The sequence below is a fragment of the Bubalus kerabau genome, chromosome 8 (assembly GCF_029407905.1).
Source record: "Bubalus kerabau isolate K-KA32 ecotype Philippines breed swamp buffalo chromosome 8, PCC_UOA_SB_1v2, whole genome shotgun sequence".
In the NCBI taxonomy this organism is placed as follows: Eukaryota; Metazoa; Chordata; class Mammalia; order Artiodactyla; family Bovidae; genus Bubalus; species Bubalus kerabau.
Window position 1 is genome coordinate 40,014,709 of NC_073631.1, and position 25,444 is coordinate 40,040,152.

General features: G+C 36.9%; 1 protein-coding gene across 1 annotated transcript in view; it reads left to right on the forward strand.

Annotated features, from left to right (window-relative positions):
• Positions 1-25,444, forward strand: part of SEMA3E (semaphorin 3E) — a 275,140-nt gene that overhangs the window by 140,134 nt on the left and 109,562 nt on the right. The window contains exons 2-4 of the mRNA XM_055590105.1: positions 9,732-9,892; positions 20,732-20,791; positions 24,238-24,357. Coding sequence (XP_055446080.1) covers positions 9,732-9,892; positions 20,732-20,791; positions 24,238-24,357 — 341 coding nt within the window. The remainder of the gene's footprint in view (positions 1-9,731; positions 9,893-20,731; positions 20,792-24,237; positions 24,358-25,444) is intronic.

Genomic DNA, 25,444 nt, shown 5'->3' on the forward strand with positions numbered 1-25,444 from the left:
TTTCAGATGTACAGCAAAGTGATTCAGTTAAATATATATATATATATATATATATATATATGTTCTTTTACGTATTCTTTCTAGTATAGGTTTTTATGAGATATTGAAAGTAGTTCCCTGTGCTATATAGTAGGTCCCTATTGTTTATTTTAAATGTAGTAGTTTGTATCTATTAATCCTGAATTCTTAGTTTATCCCTCCTACCTTTATAGTTTTCCTGGTTTTGAACTCTAAAAAGTATTTTCTAAAACAAAAAAAAGTGAACAGACCCTATTTTATCTAGTATGTTAGCTAAAAAAACTTACCTCTGAAATTAATTTATAGAAATAGAATGAAGAATGCCAAAATCTGATTTGTGTTATATAGATTACACTGATTTCTAATGTCCTTCTGACACCCCAGATATAGTACAGTACATAATGCAGAGCATTTCAGTACATACTGAATGTTGCATCAAAATGAATTACAATCTGTTATCCCAATCCTAATCAGTTTAAATTGAGAAAAAGAAAAACTTTTACATATTGTGTAAAATTTGATGCCTAGCTTTCTTTCATTTAATCTTTTAGGTCTCTACCTCTGCAGTACACCTTGTTTTGTTACTATCATTCTCACATGCTTATTAAAAAATAATTCTTCAAACCTCCTTTTATTCAAGTTTTGCCCCCTGCTGACAATTATGCACATCAAAAGCAATTGGTATTTTAAAGATAAATCCAGTCATACAATTGCTCTTAAAACCATTGAAGGCCTTTCCATTACACTTAGAATATCACATCCTGGTTATGAGGCCCCAGAGGAATGGCTGAATGGACACACTGCTCGCAGTTCAGGGTCCCTTTGCCCTATAGATTCAGCTTCAGAAGCTATTACATAGCACTTGCTCCATTGACCTCCAATGAAATAAATTGTAATTCAACATTTAGGAGGCAATCACAATTGTTAAATTGTTGACTTTTAGATGGTAGCACTTTGTATTGTATGATTTTGTTCAATTTGGTGATTTAAATATGAGTACTCACACATATGTACAGTATATACATGGACAATGATTCTGTGTAATCTTGTCCGCTGGTGATCTTGTGTTCATGGCGTTCAGAGATCTGTAAGTCCGAATATCGTGTGTAATACTAAATAATGATGAGTTATATAATATAGGAACATAAGGAATCTTAAAATTCTGACACTGTTTTTTTCTTGACTGAGGAAATAAAAGGCTACTAAATGCCTAGGCCATTCATGTGTACTTTTGAACTCTTTTTGCTTTTGCTGGAAGCAGCATATGATTAAAAATTGGAACACCACAGTGACTGATTTGGACCTTTGACTTGTTAGAAAGATAGAAATCTAAAAGTTCAGAGGGTAGGTGAAAGGATGACCATAGTCCATTGATGGAAAGACCAATTAGTAAGCCCTGATTACACTTTAAAAAAGTTAATTGCTTATTTCTTTACAACTCTGTTTCAACATTATTATAAGCCATTAGTGAACATTGATCAGATCTGTCAAAATCATCAAAGCAGGTTGTAAGAACGTTTCCTTTGGACTTGTTAAAAAGTTGAAGAGATTTCTAACCATTATTTATACATTTCATTTCCCTTAACAATGCTTACTTTGTGATTCAGCATTTTACTGTTGAATTCGCTTTAAGGCATTGAATAAAAGAATTGATTTGGAAAATAATGAAAAATTTTTAAGTCCTGGATCTCAAAAGTTACTGCTTTGCAGGTGACAGTGGTAGGAGTGTTCATTGAATAAGAAAATGCCCATCCCTTGGAAATCTATTTTTTTGTTTGAAAACTGAAAAATATATCCTCTCTCCTCCCCCATCTTACACATGGATGTGTGGAATTTAAATATATTTTGACAAAGTGAAGAGAACTGTCTCTATAATATATTGAGGTCAGTGAGTTTTAAAACTGTTTCCCTTGCAGTTTTAAAAGAAGGACCATGAGAGGAAATGACTAAATCCTCTGCGTATATCTTCATTGACAGCTGATAATTAGCAGGCAGCCTAGCAATAATAATTAGTTCCCCCTTGAGAAAATTTCCGGATGAACCCTGAGTTGGTGCATCTCAGTTGTCTTGTTTCTTTGTCCACTGCCTCCCCCAAGTAATTCGTGTTATTTTTAGAGTAGGAAGAACTCAAGATGAGCTCCTTCCTTTTACCCGAGTCAGCACTGTCCATTATTTGCACTGTGTTTTCTGGAGATTACCTGAGATTAGACTTTCTTTTGTCCTCCTCTTCCTGTATATTTTCTGATTCTTTCATCTAAGCAAGCTTGCAGCAGTGCAGAGGATAAAGCAGTTAGCCATTGCTTGGTAAATACGCCGTGTCTGTGGACTATAATTTGGTGCTAAAACCACTATTATGACTTAAAATGCTGGCTCTAAAACTAAAAGGAGAAAATATTCTTAAAGAAGGAGGAAAGCTTCCTGCTTAAGGTTTTTGTTTTGTTTCCCTAAGTGTATACCAAAAGAGTATTTAATTCATTTGGAAACTATAGCAAGTGAAGTACAAAGATTTCAGGTTTTTAAAGTAAGATATATAAAATTGAGGATGTCAGCAATTCATAAAGCAACATGAAAAATTCAATAGTTATTTGAGAGAATTTTTAAATACAAATGAAAGGCAATTAAAATTAAACTTGATATTAACCTGAGTTTTCTTATTGTAAATGCTGTTGAATTATTTGAATTATGTCAATTCTAACAACTGAATATTGGGAAAACCTTCCACTTTATTTTATTATGAATAGGAGTCTCTGTAAAAAAATGTATTCAAGTTGAGAAATATTATAATCCCTTAATAGAATAGACTTTTCTGTGTTGTTATTGTTCAGTCCTAAGTTGTGTCTGACTCTTTGTGACCCCATGAACTGCAGCACATCAGGGTTTCCTGTGCTTCACTATATCCCAGGGCTTGTTCAAACTCATGTCCATTGAGTCAGTGATGCCATCCAACCATCTCATTCTCTGTCGCCACCTTTTCCTCTTGCCCTCAATCTTTCTCAGCATCAGGTTCTTTTCCAGTGAGTGGGCTCTTCACATCAGGAGGTCAAAGTATTGGAGCTTCAGCTTTAGCATCAGTCCTTCTAGTGAATATTCAGGGTTTATTTCCTTGAGAATTGACTGATCTCCTTGCTGTCCAAGGGACTCTCAAGAGTCTTCTCCAGCATCATATTTTGAAAGCATCAATTGTTTGGGGCTCTTATGGTCCAACTCTCACATCCATACATGACTACTGGAAAAACCGTAATTTTGACTGTCTGGGCCTTTGTCAGCAAAGTGACGTCTCTGCTTTTTAATACGCTGTCTAGATTTGTCATAGCTTTCTTTCAAGAAGCAAGAGCCTTAATTTCATGGCTACAGTCACTGTCCACAGTGATTTTGGAGCTCAAGAAAATAAAGTCTGTCACTGTTTTCATTTTTCCCCCCTCTGTTTGCCATGAAGTGATGGGACCAGATGCCATCATCTTAGTTTTTTTTTTTTTTTTTTACATTTTTGAATGTTGTGTTTTAAGCCAGACTTTTCCCTCTCCTCTTTCACCTTCATCAAGAGGCTCTTTAGTTCCTCTTTACTTTCTACCATTAGCGTGGTATGATCTGCATATCTGAGGTTGTTGATATTTCTCATGGCAACCTTGATTCCAGCCCAGCATTTTGCATGATGTATTCTTCATGTAAGTTAAATAAGCAGGGTGACAGTATACAGCCTTGATATACTCCTTTTCCAACTTTGAACCATTCCATTGTTCCATGTCCAGTTCTGTTTCTTCTTGTCCTGAAAACAGGTTTCTCAGGAGACAGGTAAGGTAGTCTGGTATTCCCATCTCCTTAAGAATTTTCTGCAGTTTGTTCTTAGTTCCTTCTGTAGGAAGTTTTAGATGTAATGGATTATGGAGTTCTTGTTTATAAGGAACAAACTTTTAACAAATCAAACCATCTTGATGGTGTTTGTCTCTGGGGACCAGAACTGGGAAAGACTAAGCTGTGTGCTGCACAGGGGTGATGGACACCCCATCTACCATGGATAATTAATAGCAAAGCTCTCCAGTCAACTTTCCTTATTTAAATTTTGGCACCAGCAATGACCAAATAACCTTAGCTGTGTGCTGTGCTGTGCTTAGTTGCTTAGTCCTGTCTGACTCTTTGCGACCCCATGGATTGTAGCCCACCAGGCTCCTCTGTCCATGGGATTCTCCAGGCAAGAATACTAGAAGGTTGCCATGCCCCCCTCCAGTTATCTGTGTTCTGAATCTCTTTAAAACCTCTCTTTTTGCATTTGGGAAACAGGAATAGTTGTAGGTCCTCCCTCTTACAAGTAAGTGCCACATTATTAAGTGAGATGTTTAGCCAAATATCTAGACAACTGTGATCCAGTCGAATTGAGACATAAAATTAACCATCACATCAAGCAGTGCTCTTAAGCAATTGATATAGTTTTTCTCTTGTATTTTAGTGACTTTGGATTTTTTTAGAAGCCTGGGGTCAATTTTGACATTCACTTTAACATTGTGTTGGATATTAGAGAATGACTTATATTTAATAAAATTTATTCCAGACCTCTCATTTTGTTTTTTATTTCCCAATATTTTAATATCCCTAAATATATATTTATTTGTTCAATTGAATATTGGCATGAGTCATCTCAGATCCTTTTTGGAAAGAGGCAAGTAAAATAATCAAATAAAAGTAGAAAATTAGAGTTAGTATTAAAGCATAAATATGCACAACTTTTAAAAATGTTTGTGTTTAGAATTCCTCTGTGTTAGTCCAAATATATATCTGAAGTACAGACATTTACACATAGTAGATACTTTTGGCCTTCCCTGACTTAGAGCTCAAGATGTTGGAGAGTCCCAGACAGGAAGGAGGATTTGAGTCTCAGAGAGAATTAAGGATCACAATTGGGATTTATCTCTATGGAAGTGGACAATAAAAATATAAACCATTGAACTAATATGTTTTGGTTAGTACCTTGATTCTGAAATTTCTATTGATAAGCCTGAACTTGTTAGGAATCAGTCATCAGCACTATTCTGTTGTACTGGTCAAAGTAGAGAGTTACAGAAGCATTGAATGTCCACCCCTCATATAGGGAACATGTTTAAAGAAAACTACAGTCTATTTATTAGATCTTATATTTAAAAAAATAACTTAGGAACTATCCCAAGAAGTGTCTTTATAAGTGAAATGAAATTTCTTAACTTACTGCCTAAGGCATGTACATCATATTCAATTTTATGTATCCAGGCATATCTTGGCAACAGTTTTTTCTGAGGCAATATGAATGAATCAGAATAAATTAGATCCAAAATTCCTGATAACCTAAAAGTATTTCCTGACCCTATAATATTTTAAACATATTAAAAGTCATAAATTAATGTTTTAACTACTTCCCTTTAGGCAAGTTTAAATATGGGTCATGAGCTATTTAGAATTTTCATTGATCACTCCATTTTTGAAGATGTCAAAAATATAGATTCAGCACTATACTTTGAAAGACTAAAAATATCTGTCTTTGGATTTGTATATTTTTAACAATGTGTTATCACCTCCATTTTAGAAATGCAATTTAGGCAAATAATAATTTAGAGGACAGAAGGGTGATTAACATGTGAGGAAACCAGTCTAAAGAGGTTAAGTGGTTATTCAAGGTTCCTCAGGTAATTAATGGCAAAGCCAAGACCAGAACCTGGCTCCTCAGCTTCTCAGCCTACAGGACTTTCATAATGGCATATACATCTGTTGTACGTTAATTCTCTCTTTCTCTCGCTCTCTTTTTTTTGGTGGGGGGGGGGTTTTCATTGTAATAGTGTATTGTAGGATAGTTTTCTCTTTCCCATTTATTCCCTGGGCACCTGAGTTTCTTCATAAGTCACTTAAAGGATGATAGTAATTCAAACTGTTACACTGTGGTTCTTGACTGTAGTGGAAAAAAATCAATAAATATAAAGGCCATGAGCAAGGAACTTGTGAAAATTTTGCAGTTGTTGGAATTTTTCCCTTTGCATTTCCCAAACTACACCTCAACAGAAACATGAGTTCATCTTTGTTATCTCATGGGATAGACTTGGTCATATAGATGGAGGATGGGTCCGAATAAAATCTGATATATTAAAAGAATATAAGACTGGTGGATCTACGTTCAATTCAGTTCAGTTGCTCAGTTGTGTCTGACTCTTTGCGACCCCATGGACTGCAGCATGCCAGACATCCCTGTCCATCACCAACTCCTGGAGCTTACCCAAACTCATGTCCATTGAGTCGGTGATGCCATCAGTATTCACTGTTGGATATCACAATTGTATATCACTATTGGATCAGTAGTTAGTCTCTTATTATTATTGATTAGAAAATAGGAACTTCCACCTTTATGCTATAAAAATTAGATATAATAAGTACTGCAGAAGTTGGCAAGTCATAAAAACAAGTACAAGTTTTGATGTCTATATCTCTAGGTATATATGGAGGTAATGAGGCTCTAATGACTTCACTGGGAAAAAGCAAGGGCATTCCATCCTTACTGGAATTCACTTAACAGAGGGCCTCCTTTACTGGTGAGGCTGCCTCTCTTTCCAATTCATACTTTTAAAATTTTGCAATGAGTACTCAACTGTGGCAACGCTTTGGGGTAGATTCCTCATATTTGTTTCCTTTCATGATTTTCTCTCAGTTTCAGCCAACATAGTCTCCTAAACTCTGTACCTTACTGTTCTTGGTAAGTTTGTAGTTTGTAGAGATCTGTTAATTCTACTTAGCATATACCCATTCTTTGATCAGTTAAATATGTTCAGATAATGATTTCACCATGCTTAACACTTGAAGAATTTTAGAAATATATCAGAATAACTGGGGAGCTTTTTCTGCAAAACAGTTTGCTGATCAGACCGGATGTAACACCTTAAGTGATTACATATAAAGACAAGGTATAATGGCAGTGGAGAACTTTGATTTATATTTTTGGTATGGTATTGAATTCCTAAAAAGTGCATCTCTTTCTGTGAATGCCTAATAAGAAAGGAAAAGAATGTGATTCTACCTTGACAAAATTATGAAATAGGAAAAATTTGTCTTCCAGAATTCAAGAACCCCTAAATCTCTCAAATTCCTATTTTCATCCTCCCTAAATAAAGCACCTTATTATTTCCATCTCTCCCTAAAAAGTTTAAGTTCTTTATTTAGATGAATTGTCAAATGATTCAATATCACAAGTTTTACCTTTATAAATGATACTTTGACATTAGCAATATTGCTTGTTTTAAACTAAAGATTTAAAGTTAGCCCTATCCTATGAAATCCTGGGGATCAGTACTTTCAGAGTAGAGAAATAGAAGTTAATACATTCTTAATAGGGGGGAAAATACTTCATTTCTCTTTTCTCAGAAATAGTGTAAGAGTGGACAAAATAATGTAGATCTGTCATAGTTCATATTGCTATCTGGATTTGAGTGTTTTGGTTACCAGTATTTAACCTTCTCTGTCAGTTGCATTAGGAACAGATTTTTGGGAAATGAAGTAATCTGTTAACTTGTCAATATTTCCAAGCGGACTTCTTGGGAATTTTCAGCCTTCAGGGTTTTTCATATTGGAGTCATATTCTTTCTCACCCTCAAAGTCTCTCACTTATCATTTACCAACCATAAGTAATAAACTGCCATATGCAGTGAAATAGCTTCAACAAACAAACAATACCACAGGTTTGCCAGATTCTGACTTTCTGAAGTAAGTTCAGTCCAGTTCAGTTGCTCAGTTGTGTCTGACCCATTGTGACCCCAGGAACCGCAGCACACCAGGCCTCCCTGTCCATCACCGACTCCCAGAGTTCACCCAAACTCATGTCCATTGAGTCAGTGATGATATGCAACTATCTCATCCTCTGTCGTCCCCTTCTCCTCCTGCCCTCAATCTTTCCCAGCATCAGGGTCTTTTCAAATGAATCAGCTCTGCACATCAGGTGGCCAAAGTATTGGAGTTTCAGCTACAACATCAGTCCTTCCAGTGAACAACCAGGACTGATCTCCTTTAGGAGGGACTGGTTGGATCTCCTTGCAGTCCAAGGGACTCTCAAGAGTCTTCTGCAACACCACAGTGCAAAAGCAGCAATTCTTCGGCACTCACCTTTCTTTATAGTCCAACTCTCACATCCATACATGACTACTGGAAAAATCATAGCCTTGACTAGACAGACCTTTGTGGACAATGTTTCTGCTTTTTAATATGCTGTCTAAGTTGGTCATAACTTTCCTTCCAAGGAGTAAGTGTCTTTTAATTTAATGGCTGCAATCACTATCTGCAGTGATTTTGGAGCCCAAAAAAATGAAGTCAGCCTCTGTTTCCACTGTTTCCCCATCTATTTGCCACGAAGTGATGGCACCAGATGCCATGTCCTTAGTTTTCTGAATGTGGAGCTTTCAACCAACTTTTTCACTCCCCTCTTTCACTTTCATCAAGAGGCTCTTTAGTCCTTTTGAAGTGAGTAGTACATAAACAGTAGCCTAAATCACAGTTTTAGACAGTAGATCCCTGTCAGTTTTAACAGTTATTCCCTCTGTAGTGAATACTACCATGTTTTACTTCATTGCATTTACAGTCCTGATAGTTTCCAGACTCGGGTGATTTGATTTTGGACATGACTTTCAAAACCAGTTTCAAGTAGAAACATTTTTTCTGAATTGGTGTTCATCTGGAATTAAATGGACTTGTTTTGGGGATATTTATTTTAGAATTGGGATTTTTATTATACATAGAGAAGTAAATATAAAAGTCCTAGTGGGGCTGGTGCACTGGGACGACCCAGAGGGATGGAATGGGGAGGGAGGAGGGAGGAGGGTTCAGGATGGGGAACACATGTATACCTGTGGCAGATTCATTTCGAATTTGGCAAAACTAATACAATATTGTAAAGTTTAAAAATAAAATAAAATTAAAAAAAATAAAAAATAAATAGCTCAACTGGAAAAAAAAAAGTCATAGTGGAATGACTTTTCTATGTGTGCTTTACATTAAAGTTTGTGAAAAATAATTCCGTATTTAAAAGCATAGGCTATTGAAGTTGCTCAGTCGTGTCCGACTCTTTGCAACCCCATGGACTGTAGCCTATCAGGCTCCTCCATCCATGGGATTTTCCAGGCAAGAGTGCTGGAGTGGATTGCCATTTCCTTCTCCAGGGGATCTTCCTGACCCAGGAATCGAACCCGGGTCTCCTGTATTGCAGACGCTTTACCATCTGAGCCACCAGGAAAGCCCTACTTTTCATATTAAGTTGTGTCAAAGTTTTTCCATTCATAAACTTAAAAAAGATTTTAATTTGTGCACATTGTGACTTATTTCCATTATACTCTGTTTTTAAATGTGGAACAATTTTTTTTTGTTTTTAAAATTATAGTTGAACTATAATGTTGTATGAGTCTGTTTACAACATATTGATTTGATATCAAGTCATATCAAGAAATCACTATCCCTATAAGTTTAGTTAATATCCATCCCTTTACATGGTTAGAATATCTACTATTTTAGCATCTTTCAAACACACAACCAAGTATTGACAGTGTATTATATATTTTTAATCTTTCTGAACAATAAATGTTATCATTTGTATTTATGATAAAATGAATGAATGTTAACTGCACAGTATAAATACATGTGAAAATAGAGCCATGAAAAAAGTGTTACAAAGGTATTTGTATTTTCTCTGTGTTTAGAGTACATTTTATTTTGCATTTCAGAGCTCTTGGATCTAAACAGAACATCAGTCTTTCATAGCCGTTTTGGATTTCTTAATCTCCAGACAATGCTACTGGATGAATATCAAGAGAGACTCTTCGTGGGAGGCAAGGATCTTGTATATTCCCTCAGCTTAGAACACATCAGCAGTGGCTATAGAGAGGTATGAAAGAGTAAACTATATTTCAGGAGAGAAAGAAAAGGAGTAAGGGAGAAATCTTAAATGGGTGTTACTTGGATTAGATTTTTCATTGTCTTGACCACGTGAACATTTTGAGTGATATTATTGAAAGAAATCAAATACACATTAAAAATAAAATCATTTTGAGAAGATTTATAAATAATGCAGAAGAAACTTTTCTAGCACACCACTGATCCCCAAATCCCCAGAAGACTTCTGATTGATGCATTGAAACTTTCTCTTGCCTAGCGGCCCTTGTACCACACCCACTCTCCTGACACCTACGTTTGTATATTCTGATTTAAAGTCCCTTTGGACTTTATTACTCCAAAAATCCCAGCCTGAAGAAATATGGATGTGTGAACTCAGTGTAGCTGACTCATGTATTTCTATTGGTAAGATCACTAATTCAGATGGATGCTCTTTAAACCTAAAGGATTAAAATATATTAAAACAGGCAAGCATTCAACTATTTTGAGAAGGTTAACTATAAGAAGAAAAATGGTTTTTATAATCTGTGCTTGTAGAGTTGAATTAATATGTTTCCAGAACTATATCAACCTTACATAAAACATTCAGATATATGTAGACTATAGCATTTTTTGGCATAAAGGTATATATTACATAATACATTTTCTTTATAATTTACTTGTATATTTTTATGTTTGTCAAAATGAACAATGTCCATATTTTTTAAAGTCATTTAAAAAAAATTATCATAAAAAGCAGAACACCTTCATCCCATCCAATTCCTAATCTCTAGAGGAAATAATTTAAAACTCTCGTATTTTCTGGTTCTTATCTCCATGTGTCGAAGTGACATTTGTGTACTGTTCTTTCTTGATATCACTATGCTATGCTATGCTATGCTAAGTCACTTCAGTCGTGTCCAACTCTGTGTGACCCCATAGACAGCAGCCCACCAGGCTCCCCCGTCCCTGGGATTCTCCAGGCAAGAACACTGGGGTGGGTTGCCATTTCCTTCTCCAATGCAGGAAAGTGAAAAGTGAAAGTGAAGTCGCTTAGTCGTGTCCGACTCTTAGCAACCCCATGGACTGCAGCCCTCCAGGCTCCTCGGTCCATGGGATTTTCCAGGTAAGAGTACTGGAGTGGGGTGCCATTGCCTTCCCTGTGATATCACTAGTTTTAGACAATATCTGTTGACTTTCTGTAAAGGAAGATGAAGATTTTTGCTTCCTTTTCTTGCAGTGACGTAGCTAAAATATCTGCACAATTTCAGCAGCAACCCCTACTCATCTGACCTGTCATCTTCCTATTATAGCTGTACCACAATTTTTAGCTAAATAGTAACTATATACATTATTATAATTAGGAAAATAGATCACACTTCTTCCCCCTCCCCCAGATTAAATGTTTTCTCTTTTTTTTATTTGCTTGGATTATTGTTGTTTAATCACTAACTCATGTCCAATTATTTTGTGACTCCATGGACTGTAGCCCACCAGGCTCCTCTGTCCATGAGATTTCCCAGGCAAGAATACTGGAGTGAGTTGCCATTTCCTTCTCCAGGGGATCTTCCTGACGCAGGGATCGAACTCAGGTCTCCTGCACTGGCAGGTGGATTCTTTACCATTGAGCCACCGGGGAAGCCCAATATCTGTTCCATAAAATAATAAATAATGTAAATATCTTAGAAGACATAATAGTTAAATAAATACCTAGAACTCACCGGCCAACTCAAGAATGACATTATCACCATCCCCACTGCTTGCAGTTACCTTTTGTTTCCTCCCTCTTTTCCTCCTGTGTCTCCTGCTGCCTAGAAGCCATCACTCTGATGGATTTTTTGGTTTATTTATTTATTAATTTTAAATTGTAAAGAATTATTTTATCATAATGAGTGTTTCCCTATTACATTATATTGTTTAGAGTTACTTGTTTTAAGCTATGTAAAAATGATACACAATAGTTTATTGTAGCCTACTGCTTTTTTGTTTTAGTATTAGTTATTAGATTCAGTTGTGTTACTTGTGACTGTACCTCCTTTGTTGTAGGGGTATGAAGATTGAATGAGGAACATAAGTTAGATTTTTAGTTTTTTTTTTTATTTTCCATATTGTATATTTAAGCAGCATATTGTTTTTGCATAACTTTTCCCATCTTTTAATTTACTGAGGTGTAATTTACAAATACAATTTGTAATTTACAAATACAATTCCTGCTGATAGTGACTGTAGCCATGAAATTAAAGCAGACTTGCTCCTTGGAAGGAAACTATGACAAACCTAGACAGTGTATTAAAAAGCAAAGAAAATCCTGGCTTTGCATTTGTAGTTGGGCTTCTCTGGTGGCTCAGAGGGTAAAGTGTCTGCCTGCAATGCAGGAGACTTGGGTTCGATCCCTGGGTCAGGAAGATCCCCTGGAGAAGGAAATGGCAACCCACTCCAGTCCTCTTGCCTGGAAAATCCCATGGACAGAGAAGCTTGGTAGACTACAGTCCATGGGATTGACAAAGAGTTGGACATGACTGAGCGACTTCACTTCACTTTACTTGCATTTGTAGTACTCGGCAAATTCCTTAATCCCTTTATTCTTCTGCTTTCTCATTTGTTAAAGGGGACAAATATTAGGGTATTCCCTGAATATTAGGGTATTCACTGAAAAAAATCCGCACGTTAAGTGGACCTTCACAGTTTGAACCCATGTTGTTCAAGGATCAACTATAACAATCAGAACTTGTACTATTATATACACAGTAGACTGATTTTTCCTGTGCAATTTTGAAATAGGTAAGAACTTACCATTTACTGGGCTTCCCTGGTATCTCAGAAGGTGAAGAGTCTGCTTGCAATGCAGGTATACCCAGGTTTGATCCCTGGGTCAGAAAGATCCCCTGGAGAAGGCAATGGCTACCTACTCCAGTATTCTTATCTGGGAAAACCCATGGACAGAGGAGCCTGGTGGGTTATAATCTATCGGGTCGCAAAGAGTTGGACAGGACTGAGTGACTAATATTTTCACTTTCACTACCATTTAATAAATTTACTGTTAGTTTTTTAGATACTGACTTTGCTTTATAAATTAATTTGTTCATAGCATTTCCCAGACTATGTAATGATACTTTCACCCTGAAATTCTGTTCCCTTGTATCTATGTCACATTCATAAAAGACCCTTGACCTTCACTCAAAAATGGAAGAGTCAATCCTGGTGGTAACACTGTAAAATTTCTACCCTTATTATTCCATTTGTTTTATTTCATGAAAGCCTCCTACCTGCCAGAAAAAATTTCTTCTGCAGATTACTCTCTTGAAAAGTCTCTAAAATCCACAGATAACACGATACTTAGATTAAACTCTGATTTCATCAGGAACTTCCTAAGAAATTTATTTAAACCTTTTTTTTTTTTCTTTGCACTTTTGTCTAAAGTCTTTTGGTGTAAAATGTTTTGGACTGAGCTAGAGGAAATCATTATTCAGGTGAAAATATTAAAGTAGCTTGAGATTCTGATCATTATGTGACAACAGCAGAACGAGAAGGCAGTGGCACCCCCCTCCAGTACTCTTGCCTGGAGAATCCCATGGATGGAGGAGCCTGGTAGGCTGTGGTCCATGGGGTCGCGAAGAGTCTGACATGACTGAGCGACTTTGCTTTCACTTTTCACTTTGATGCATTGGAGAAGGAAATGGCAACCCACTCCAGTGTTCTTGCCTGGAGAATCCCAGGGACGGTGGAGCCTGGTGGGCTGCTGTCTATGGGGTCACAGGTCAGACACGACTGAAGTGACTTAGCAGCAGCAGCAGCAGCAGTATAGATAGAAGACTTGGAAAGAGAAAAACATGAGGAGGATATGGCAACACACTCCGTTCTTGCCTGGAGAATCTCATGGACAGAGGAACGTGGTGGGCTGCAGTCCATGGCGTCGTGAAGAGTCAGACATAACTGAAGCGACTGAGCATTATATAAGACAATTAATTGAGTTATTAATTGCCTTGAACAGTGCCAGAAAATATGTAGTGTTATCCAAATATTTGCTATCATGGTTATTATCTAAACAAGACACAGAATTAGCACATGATTCTTGTGTGCTTCCATTTCTAAGTGAGGTATAAGAGTCCTACATATTAAAGACTATTCAATTAAGTTCTGCAAATAGTCATGGAAATACAAATTACGGATAAATGAATAAAACAGTCCCTACCCTAAAATATTTCTAGTGCAATGGAGAAGATACATACACATCTGTCATAGATAGCACAATTTGAAGAGAACTATAATAAAGGCCCAAATAAAATACTAAGAAAATATGCATAAACTGAGAGTTGGGGTTTCCTGGAGGAGATATAATTTAAAAGTGGACTTTGAATAGTAGTTGGAATTTTGATTCACACAGTTTGGTAGTGAGGAGAGGGAAAAAGCTGAGAAATTTTAGAACAATTTGAAATAATGATTTGGCTGAAGTAGATAGGTGAGGTGGGAGCATGTGGGTGGGAATCGGGGAGAGTGATAGTTAAGGAAGGAAATATGATTTAGACCAGATCCTGAAGAACATTGTCTGCTGAGCTGTTGAAACTTAAGCAATGCAGGAGCCAGTGGGAGAGTCTGAGTACTTGTATAACATAATGAGAATGATAGTTTAGGGTGATTGCTTTAGCAGCAGCATGTTGGGTAAATGGAAAAAAGAGGAAAATAAGGCCATGAGGCCAGTAAGTAACAATTAGAACTTAAAACCAAGTTCATTTGTCTAAGAAGCCTAAGCTATTTGTACTACACCATAGATTTGAGAACCAGGCTGCTACTTTAGTGTGAACTGCATCTCCCAAATTGGTCTTCAGCTTACCATTCAGATCAGATCAGTCACTCAGTTGTGTCCAACTCTTTGTGACCCCATGAATCGCAGCACGCCAGGCCTCCCTATCCATCACCAACTCCTGGAGTTCACTCAGATTCACGTCCATCAAGTCAGTGATGCCATCCAGCCATCTCATCCTCTGTCGTCCCCTTCTCCTCTTGCCCCCAATCCCTCCCAACATCAGAGTCTTTTCCAATGAGTCAACTCTTCGCATGAGGTGGCCAAAGTACTGGAGTTTCAGCTTTAGCCTCATTCCTTCCAAAGAAATCCCAGGGCTGATCTCCTTCACAATGGACTGGTTGGATCTCCTTGCAGTCCAAGGGACTCTCAAGAGTCTTCTCCAACACCACAGTTCAAAAGCATCAATTCTTCGGCGCTCAGTCTTCTTCACAGTCCAACTGTCACATCCATACATGACCACAGGAAAAACCATAGCCTTGACTAGACGGACCTTTGTTGGCCTTTTGTTGTCAGGGGTTTCTTTCCTCTTGGTTCCTACTGCCTTTGCATCACTAGTGTTTCCTTTGCTGCGAAGTTGCTTCAGTCGTGTCCGACTCTGTGTGACCCCATAGATGGCAGCCCACCAGGCTTCCCCGTCCCTGGGATTCTCCAGGCAAGAACGCTGGACTGCATTGCCATTTCCTTCTCCAATGCATGAAAGTGAAGTCACTCAGTTATGTCCGACTCCTAGTGACCCCATGGACTGTAGCCCACCAGGTTCTTCCGTCCATGGGATTTTCCAGGCAAGAGTACTGGAGTGGGTTGCCATTGCCTTCTCCAGTGTTTCCTTTAGTGATGGTTAATAGACTAGTGAAACAGTTGTTGGTGACAGAAGCAGAAGAAAACCAATGACAAGATCAAGGAACTGTTTCCCCTTTGTTAATTTATGGCAAAGTTGAGAGTCCAAGGAGGCTCTGGTATTCAAAGACAGCATAGGGACTAGCTTGTCTGTGTTCTGTTGATGTCGCCTCTTGCAATCTGTGCACATTTGAGAATTACCAAGGCTTCCTGAAAAATAAAGTTATTCTTGGGGACATAGCAATACTATATAGTTTGACATATAAAATCTTCTTTTATTTTTTCATTTCATAAAGAAATCAAAAGTGGAAATGTTGGTTTATTCAAGCTGTATTTTATAGGACTTCATGTGCTGTGCTTAGTTGCTCATTCGTGTCCCACTCTTTGAGACCCCATGGACTGTAGCCCACCAGGCTCCTCTGTCCATGGGGATTCTCTAGAGAAGAATGGAATGGATTGCCATGCCCTCCTCTAGGGGATCTTCCCAACCCAGGGATTGAACCCAGGTCTCCCGCATTACAGGCAGATTCTTTACCATCTGAGGCACCAGGGAGGACTTCATCGGATATTCCATATTTAGTAATAAATTTTTGCTTTAACTTTTACCCATGGCTTTTCTGTTTTTAAATTTCACCTTTTTTTTTCTTCTGAAATTATTCTTACCACTATTATTTAAAGCTAAAGTTGCACTACTTAATTTGGAGATCTATAAATAAAGTTTAGTCACTTCTATTTGTAAAAATATTTATACTTTTCTCACTCAAGTTTATTGAATGAAAGGTGAAAAAAATTCTTCCATTTTAGAACTTCATTTTTTTTAAGTGGGAGAAAGGCATTAGAATATAATTTGCATATAAAATGGCAAATGGTGTTTCACATTAATGATAGCAATTTAGTAGATTTCATCCATTAAAAAGGCCATTTGTTGTTCAGTCACTGAATTATGTCTAATTCTTTGTGACCCCATGGATGGCAGCACACCAGGCTCCTCTATCCTCTGCTATCTCCCAGAGCTTGCTCAAATTCATGTCCATTGGGTCAGTGATGCTATCTAACCATCTCATGCTCTGCTGCCCCCTTCTCCTTTTGGCTTCAATCTCTCCCAACATCAGAGTTTTACCAGGCCAGAAATGTTTGTGTTATAATAATAGTGTTCTAATTCAAAAGCTTTTGATTATCAACATTTCAAGAACAAATTTTATCTGTAATGCAGAAGATTATAATTCTGGTTATAAAGTATTTGAATAATGACAGTCATTATAACTAATTATAAAAGGATAAACAGTAAGAGGGAAGTGTGACAAGTTAAAACTACCATTTATAAACCATTAAGTCTCTTTTAACGTGTTATATTCAAAACATATTTTCTTGATTTTAATGACATTTGTAGGACCTTTAATTAAAATATGTGTTGATGGGCACTGGTACTATATATAGATGTAAAATATAGAAATAAAAAACTAAAATATAAACAATATTTTTCATTAGAATAACAGAATTAGGAAGAGAATATTAGACAAAGTTATAATAGTGTCTTAGTCACTTAAATATATTCCAAGAGAGATTTACATTTACTATATCATTTTATTTAATCTTTTTCAATAAAAAAAGGAAATAATGTTTTTTAGACAGTTAAATTATTACTTTTTTGTTCATTTGTTTTTGCTCTCCAAAATCTCTGAGTGTTCTAACATCATGTAACAATAGAATAGTTAAATTCTTAATCCTGGTATAATTAGAAGGTTAAATAGGGAGTCCAGAAAAGAATACTTTGTAATTTAATTTTTATTTTATTTTTCTCGTTTGAGCTATACAAGAATAGTAAATGGCCTGTTAAAATGCATTAGAACAATTAAATTATATAGTAGGAATATTGTGATGAAATCGTGTGTATTTAACCTTTTGCTTTTTGTACCTTTCTTGGTGCAGAGAATTTGGAAATGTCATTACACCCTGTTGTTTAACTGCCTTTAAAAATGCTTTATGCAGAACAGATAGCTTAATTTTATGACTTTTTGTTGATGCTATACTTTGGAGCAGAACCAAAAGGCATCCTAACTGCCAAAACAAATTAAGAAAATCATTTCCCTTACTGTCTTGGCAGAACATCTGTACATAATGGCTTTAAAATAACTTCTGGTTTCCAGTGAGATAATTCTCTTGTCTTTTCTCACCTGAGTGGACATTTGAATACAGTCCTGAGCCTGTTAAATTGTGTTAAAAAAACAAACCAAAGGAAACTAAAGTATAAACAACAATAAAAGCAAAACTCAAGTATATTATTCCTTAGGGGAGTTCTGATGTGTTGGACTTTAGTGGTTAAGTGTTCATAACTTAATCTTCTACTTCTTTCCCTTTGTGAACCCAGAGTGATCTGGTTAAGACCGTTTTCTCTGCCCTCGGAAATCCTGCCAGTCTTTCACACTCACTAAATTCTGTAGGATTTCCTCCCTGATTAAACTGGAAAGTGCTGCTTGTCTCATTTACTTGACACTGATTGTAGCCTTTTCATGTCAGTGAATCTCTCTCTCAAACTGTATTGTAGGATCCTTTAGTGAATTAACTTTTTGAAGAATGTGATAAAGAAATGTTGACTGACCCAAATCGGTCAGTAGCCAATGAATAAGCAGTGATGGCATTAAAGACCCTGTGTCAGGTAGGCATTTTAGGGCTACAGAAGTTAGTCACTGCCTTGCCCTCTGTAACTTACAGCCTAATGAGAGAGCTAAAATTGAATACACATACTGTGAAATCATAGGAAGAAAAAGTAAGAAAAACAATTCAGAGCATTAAAGGAGGGACAGATGCCATCTATTGAAAGTTGTCTGTGAACATCACTGAAGATGTGCCTGAAGTAATGATTTCATTATTGGCACCCCACTCCAGTACTCTTGCCTGGAAAATCCCATGGACAGAGGAGCCTGGTAGGCTGCAGCCCATGGGGTCGCTAAGAGTTGGACATGACTGAGCGACTTCACTTTCTCTTTTCACTTTCATGCATTGGAAAAGGAAATGGCAACCCACTCCAATGTTCTTGCCTGGAGAATCCCAGGGACGGGGGAGCCTGGTGGGCTGCCGTCTATGGGGTCGCGCAGAGCTGGACACGACTGAAGCGACTTAGCAGCAGCAGAGCAGTCATCACGATTAGGTTTGCTGCTTGAAATAACACATTCTGGCAATCCTAGAAGAACCATGTATTGTCTTCACCACCACAGAATATATTATTTTTTGTTTGTATCAAGAACTGTGAATTTTACCTTGCTTTTAGACAAGTCAACCTGTCATAGTTTCATCGATGCTGGCAAAAGACAGAAGGCACTTGGCCTAGAGACAGAGGACTCTGTCACTCCCAGTACCGCAGACTGTATGAGCCTCATGTTTCCATCAGTTGTCTTTTCCTCCTCAAGTCCCACAGAGTCAAGCAGCCTAAGGAGATGTTGTACACACAGTGAATATATGTTGCACCCAATTTACCAACTTCCAGCTCAGAATACTCTGTCTTAAAAGGAGTCTTCTAGCAAACCTGTCCAGCCTTTGCCCAGAGGGAGACATTATCTTTATTATCCTGATGAAGAAAAAAATCTATTTGCCCTGGAGGGAGGATCTATCTCTATCTTCCAAGGCTCTTTGAAAAGATAGCTGAAAACAAAATTAGTCAACAAAATATAGGAATCCTCTAGAGAATTGCGCCCCCCCAAAACAATGTGTTCAAATAGTCCCAGAAATAATCCACATAAAACCAATGACTGAGGAGAATGAGGTAGTAAATTGAGGTTATTCTCTTGTCTGTTTCAACATTGAAAAGCTGAACTTTGATATTTTTTCCAAAGAATTGGTTATCAAATACTTTGAAATTGTAGAAATATAGTTTAAATAAGTCTCATTTTATATAATGATGAAAATAAATAAAAAGGGGTGTTAATATTATAAGAAGAAAAGCCTTGCTTCTTGTAAATTAAAGATCTTAAGAATGTTAATCATTATGATTGACGGGTGAGATATTCTCTGATTTACTCATATTAATAAGCAAATTATCTTTCCAGTGATGAGTAATCCTAAAATTAATTTGTATTTTGAGCTTGTGTTTACACATGTACACACGTACATTCTAGCATATCCTTTTGAATGATTTATGCATCCATAGTAAAACTATAATTCCAAAAGCAAATTGAATCTCAAATTAGAATATATTTTGGAAGTCATCTGAGAAAACCTATCACTCAGTGTCTGAATTTTTTCCAAAAAAGGATCAATAAAGTTTATAAATTCAACAGTTTCATTTCCAGCATCCTTATTCTGTAGTGGTGTTAAGCACCCTCTTCAGGCTGATGCAAGGCTGCAGTTGAACCTGACATTGTTGTTACGTTAATGTGATGTTGTTCCTGAAGCATATATGCTCCATCGACAGATCTATGATTTAATGAAGAGCACTGATTCTAGGCTTTTCTATGTGTGCTTTTGGCTTTTAACTGGCTTTCTTTGGTATCACTACTTGTTCTTTGTCTTTCTTTTTTATGTTGCAACATAACAAAAAGTGCTCATGTGTTTCTGTTTGTTGTTGTTCAGTCACTAAGTTGTGTCCAACTCTTTGCGACCCCATGGACTGCAGCACGCCAGGCTTCCCTGTCCTTCATTATCTCTTGGGGTTTGCTCAAATTCATGTCCATTGTGTTGGTGATGCCAGCTAACCTTGTCATCTTCTGCCCACCCCCCTTCTCCTCCTGCCCTCAGTCTTTCCCAGCTTCAGGGTTTTTTTCAATGAGTCAGCTCTTTGCATCAGGTGGCCACAGTATTTAAAAGTTTATATACTGCACTGTGAAAACAAATGACCACATGATGCTGAATATTGTTCGTAAGAAACTTAGGGGGCCTGATACAGTAATAACAATATCAAGGTAATGTTGTATTCCTATAGTTGAAACCATGTAGTGCTTTACTCTTATGATAATAAATTTAATCATAACAAGATCATCATAATTAAATGCTATTGTCACCACTTTTATAAGTCCCCAATATCTCTCATGTATTAAGGCCTATTTGGCTCCCTAATATCTGAGTTAAGTGATGAACCTCTTGATCTTCTCAAAGAAATAGAAGCAAAAAAAATAAAATAAAATATAAAGTATTGACTTACAGAAAAAATGAAATGGGTTTTCAGTGTAGTTTATTTTTATATGTGTTTGCATAATAGAGCATTATGTTTTATTTCAGATACACTGGCCAAGTACAGCACTAAAAACAGAAGAATGCATAATGAAAGGAAATGATGCCGTAAGTATTATTCGTTGTAAACTAAATATATCATAATTGTAGTCCTGGTCAGTGACAAAGGACTGAAACTCTAATCTGTTATTTGTTCCTAAAAAGCATATATACAATTCACGTAAGGAATAAATACATATATCTAGATATATACACATATATTATATATACACACATACAAAAGTTGAAAGAGAAGAGTGAAAAAGCTGGCTTAAAACTCAACATTCAAAAAATGAAGATCATGGCATCTGGTCCCATTACTTCAGGGCAAATAGATGAGGAAAAAGGGAAACAGTGACAGATTTTATTTTTGGGGGCTCCAGAATCACTATGGATGGTGACTGTAGCCATGCAATTAAAAGACACTTGCTCTTTGGAAGAAAAGCTATGACAAACTTAGATAGCATATTAAACAGCAGAGACATCACTTTGCCAACAAAGGGACAACTAGTCAAAGCTATGGTTTTTCCAGTACTCATGTACAGATGTGAGAGTTGGATCATAAAGAAGGCTGAGTGCCAAAGAATTGATGCTTTTGAACTGTGGTGCTGGAGAAGACTCTTGAGACTCCCTTAGATAGCAAAGAGATCCAACCAGTAAATCCTAAAGGAAATCAACCCTGAATATTCATTGGAAGAACTAAGGCTGAAGCTGAAGCTCCAAACTTTGGCCACCTGATGCAAAGAGGCAACTCTTTGGAAAAAACCCTGATGCTGGGAAAGATTGAGTGCAGGAGGAGAAGAAATGGGACAGAGGATCAGATGGTTGGATGGCATCACCTACTCAATGGACATGAGTTTGAGCAAACTCTGGGAGATAGTGAAAGACAGGGAAGCCTGGAATGTTGCAGTTTTATGGGTTGCAAAGAGGTGGACATGACTTTGAGACTGAACAACAAAACACATACACACACACACACACACACACACACACGGGGCTTCCCAGATGGCTCTAGTGGTGAAAAACCCACCTGCCAATGCAGCAGATATAAGAGACATGGGTTCAATCCTTGGGTTCAGAAGATCCCCTGGAGGAAGGCATGGCAAGCCACTCCAATATTCTTGCCTGGAGAATCCCATAGACAGAGGAGCCCAGTGGGCTACAGTCCATAGAGTTGCAAACAGTTGGATATGAATGAAGCAACTTAGCACAAACACACGCATATACATACACACATATTTGATATATACATGTACATTGTCTATGTGTACATAATTACTTAAAACTTATTTTCATTGTGGAGTTAGTGTAGGGAACCAAGGTGCCATCTAGATCTTGGTTTTATTTTCTCTTATTATATCTTACTATATTTTAATCAATTCAGATTTATGCATTCTTATAGTAATATTTATTTCCTATGTATTAGAGAGAAAAATAATTTCAGGTAGTATCTTAAAGATAAGCTAAGCACCTTCTTTGTGAGATTTTGTTTCACTTTGATTAGTGAATTAGAAACAAATGAAGAAGTTAAAGGAGAAAAAACTAAAAACTTGATAGAAGATGGCAAAGGCAATAGACATGCTTTATGTATTCCACACGTTTTGAGAAGATCGCTTACTGAAGGAATCAGTATTTCATTTCTCCATAACTTACCTTTAGTGTGTGAAAGGGAAGAGGTGGTGCAGCAGCAGCAGCCACCCTGTTCCACAGTTCTGAGCTCATGAACCCATGAGTGAAAGGACTGTTCACATGTTAGGTGTAACCAGCTGATGATACAGTTCACAGCTTTGGAAGAAGTATGCACATCTCCTTTAGAAAGTTAACTTGTTCTTTTTTCTGTAAGAAGAAAAAGCAAAAACATGTGAAAAATTAACACACATTCTACCAACACCTCATTCTTGTGTAGCAACTGGGTAACAGTCAAGGGATGAGTCTTCCTTGCTTCCTCAGTCTGCGGCATGTTGCTGACGAACTGAACACATTCAGAGGCTGTGTCAGTCTAAACCCAGCAGAGCCAGAATATGGTCTCATTGGCCCCTCAGGATGCGCCCATTTCAGGAGATGAGAAGCATGTGCTTACAGCAAGATGAAAATAGAATGTTAGATTTTCCCAACTGTATGGGTCATCCATAGACTAGGATGCTATGTTAATGGGAAATTAAAGAAATAAATCTTAGTACCCCAAATAATCTGTTCATTACTGCATTACTTGTTCTTCCCAAGGGAATGCTATAATCTCAGTCATGTATGGTATGATGGTTCTGTTGGCTTTTTTCATCCCAATACTGTTATATGAAAGACTTTAAAAATCAAAATCTGTCTTTATAAAATATCTTTTACTGACTATTGCATCTACTAATGTCAAGGTAATATTTAGCAATAAAAGGGTTTGGTATTTCTCTCATAATTTAAATGCACTTCTGCTGCTGCGAAGTCGCTTCAGTCATGTCCGACTCTGTGCGACCCCAGAGACGGCAGCCTACCAGGCCCCTCTGTCCCTGGGATTAATTTGCCAACAAGGTATTTGCCAAAATTTAGTTAAGTTGGTTTGAAATAGTTTTAGAACGTTTTTTCATTTAGCATACTTACCTAATGCTTGATCTATTAAAACTTTGTTGAGTGTGGGCTGTGTATGGGTACTGAGTTTGATTAACTATGGACTATATAGATGTGCAAAACTGAGATTCTGTTTTCTGATAAGCTTATAGTTGAATCCCATTTTAGACAAACTAGAGATCTGAGGCCAAATGTGACCTGCCATAAATGAAGTTTTCTTGGAACATATCCATATCCATTTATTTTTCTGTTGACAATGGCTGCTTTTATGCTATAGCTGCAGAAGTTAAGTAGTTGCAACAGAGACCAGATGGCCCATCAAACTAAATATATTTACTCTCCGGTTCTTTATAGAAAAAGTTTGCTGATCCCAGGACTGTAATCTTACAGTAATAGGTATAAAATGTTACTTTTACCAGTTAGTTTCCATCTGTTTATTTGAAAATTCTCTGAAAGTCCTTTATATGAATTTATGAGTTTGAAAATACAGGACTTACTTTTCCAAACATCAGAACTCTTTGTGCCCTGAAGTCTGCATATGTTTCCTTGAGGGTAATGAAACTACTTCTACTGATTGGTCTTCCGACTTAATGTTGATTTATATGTACTTTAAAAAATAACAGTCTTGATAATAATTTAATTGCCTAGTGAAACATTGCCTTGGAAATCTACACCTGAATACACTTCTGACCAGTGCTTTTTAAAAAAAAAAACTCAATTGTGTACTAGAATACCTCATAATGATGCACTCCCAGTCTTGATGGTAACTGATACCTCACTATATCCATCTCCCCGACTCTTCTGCTGGTTGTTGTCCTCTTTTCATCTGCCCCCTTTGCCTTCCCTAACCAAGGGAGGCTTATACATGAGATGTCTAGGGTTAGGAAAAACAACAGTCAAAACAGAAGCAAAACATTTTATTACACTAACCAATTCCTTCTTTTTCTCCCGGTTTTTAGAATGAATGTGCAAATTATGTTCGGGTTTTGCATCACTATAACAGAACACATCTACTGACCTGCGGGACAGGAGCTTTTGACCCACTCTGTGCCTTCATCAGAGTTGGATACCATTTGGAGGTATGACAGTTTCCTTCATTGCTCTGAATGAATTATCAAAAGTAATGCTTAAAATAACTTTGTTTTAAAAGAAAGGTTATGGCATTTCTTTGGATAAAAGAGAAGAGCATTTGTGATAGTCTGAATTAATTTGCTTGAGTGAGAGGCAAAGATTTCTTGTCAGTTACGAAATCTGTGAACCAGTTAATTCTTTACGCATTCCTTCACTGAAGAATTTCATTTACTTAATTTGTCCACTTAAAAATATTTCTTAATATCAAACTGTGTTCTCTATTGTGTTCTTATATGATTTGTATTGGTATAAGCACCAGAGTAGAATGAATGTATTTATATATATATATATATATATATGAACATATATATATACATATATACACACACATATATACACACACACACACACATGTATGTGTAAATAAATTGATATAAACAAAATTGCTACATACAGTATCTTTTAAAAGACATGCACAGGCTTGTTGATGCTATAATAACTCCTTTTCTTGGCCAGGTGAGGTAGGGAGGTGGAGGTGAGGTGGGGGACAGATTGCAAACTGACTTGAGATAAATAATAGTTGATGAGAGCTATCTGTGTCTTCCCCTAAGACCCCACCACTAGGTGGTATGGTATTATTTAAGCAAATCCCAACTGAATTCTGCTACATGCATATATAAAGTAGCAGGCTTGATGATCAGTCATATAACCAGTTTCAACAAACTGGGTAAACTACCAACTCTCGTTTATTTAGGCGCATGTCAAGCACTTTAGATCGCAGTTTCACTGAGAAACATACTAAACGATGTTCTGATGTCAGGGTCTGTTACCTTTCCTTGTAATCAGAAGGCAGAATCCTACCTCAAGATGGGACACAGATAAAACAGAGCTATGGATGATCTGTAGTTAAGCAGCTAGACTCTCTCTCTCTTTTCTTAAAAATTCTAATTCTTTTACAGTGTTATGCCAATCTCCGCTGTATGGCACAGTGACTCAGTTATACACATATAGACACCCCCTTTTTTTAAATACTCTTTTCCATATGATTTATCACAGGATGTTGAATATAGTTCCCTGTGCCATACAGTAGGACCT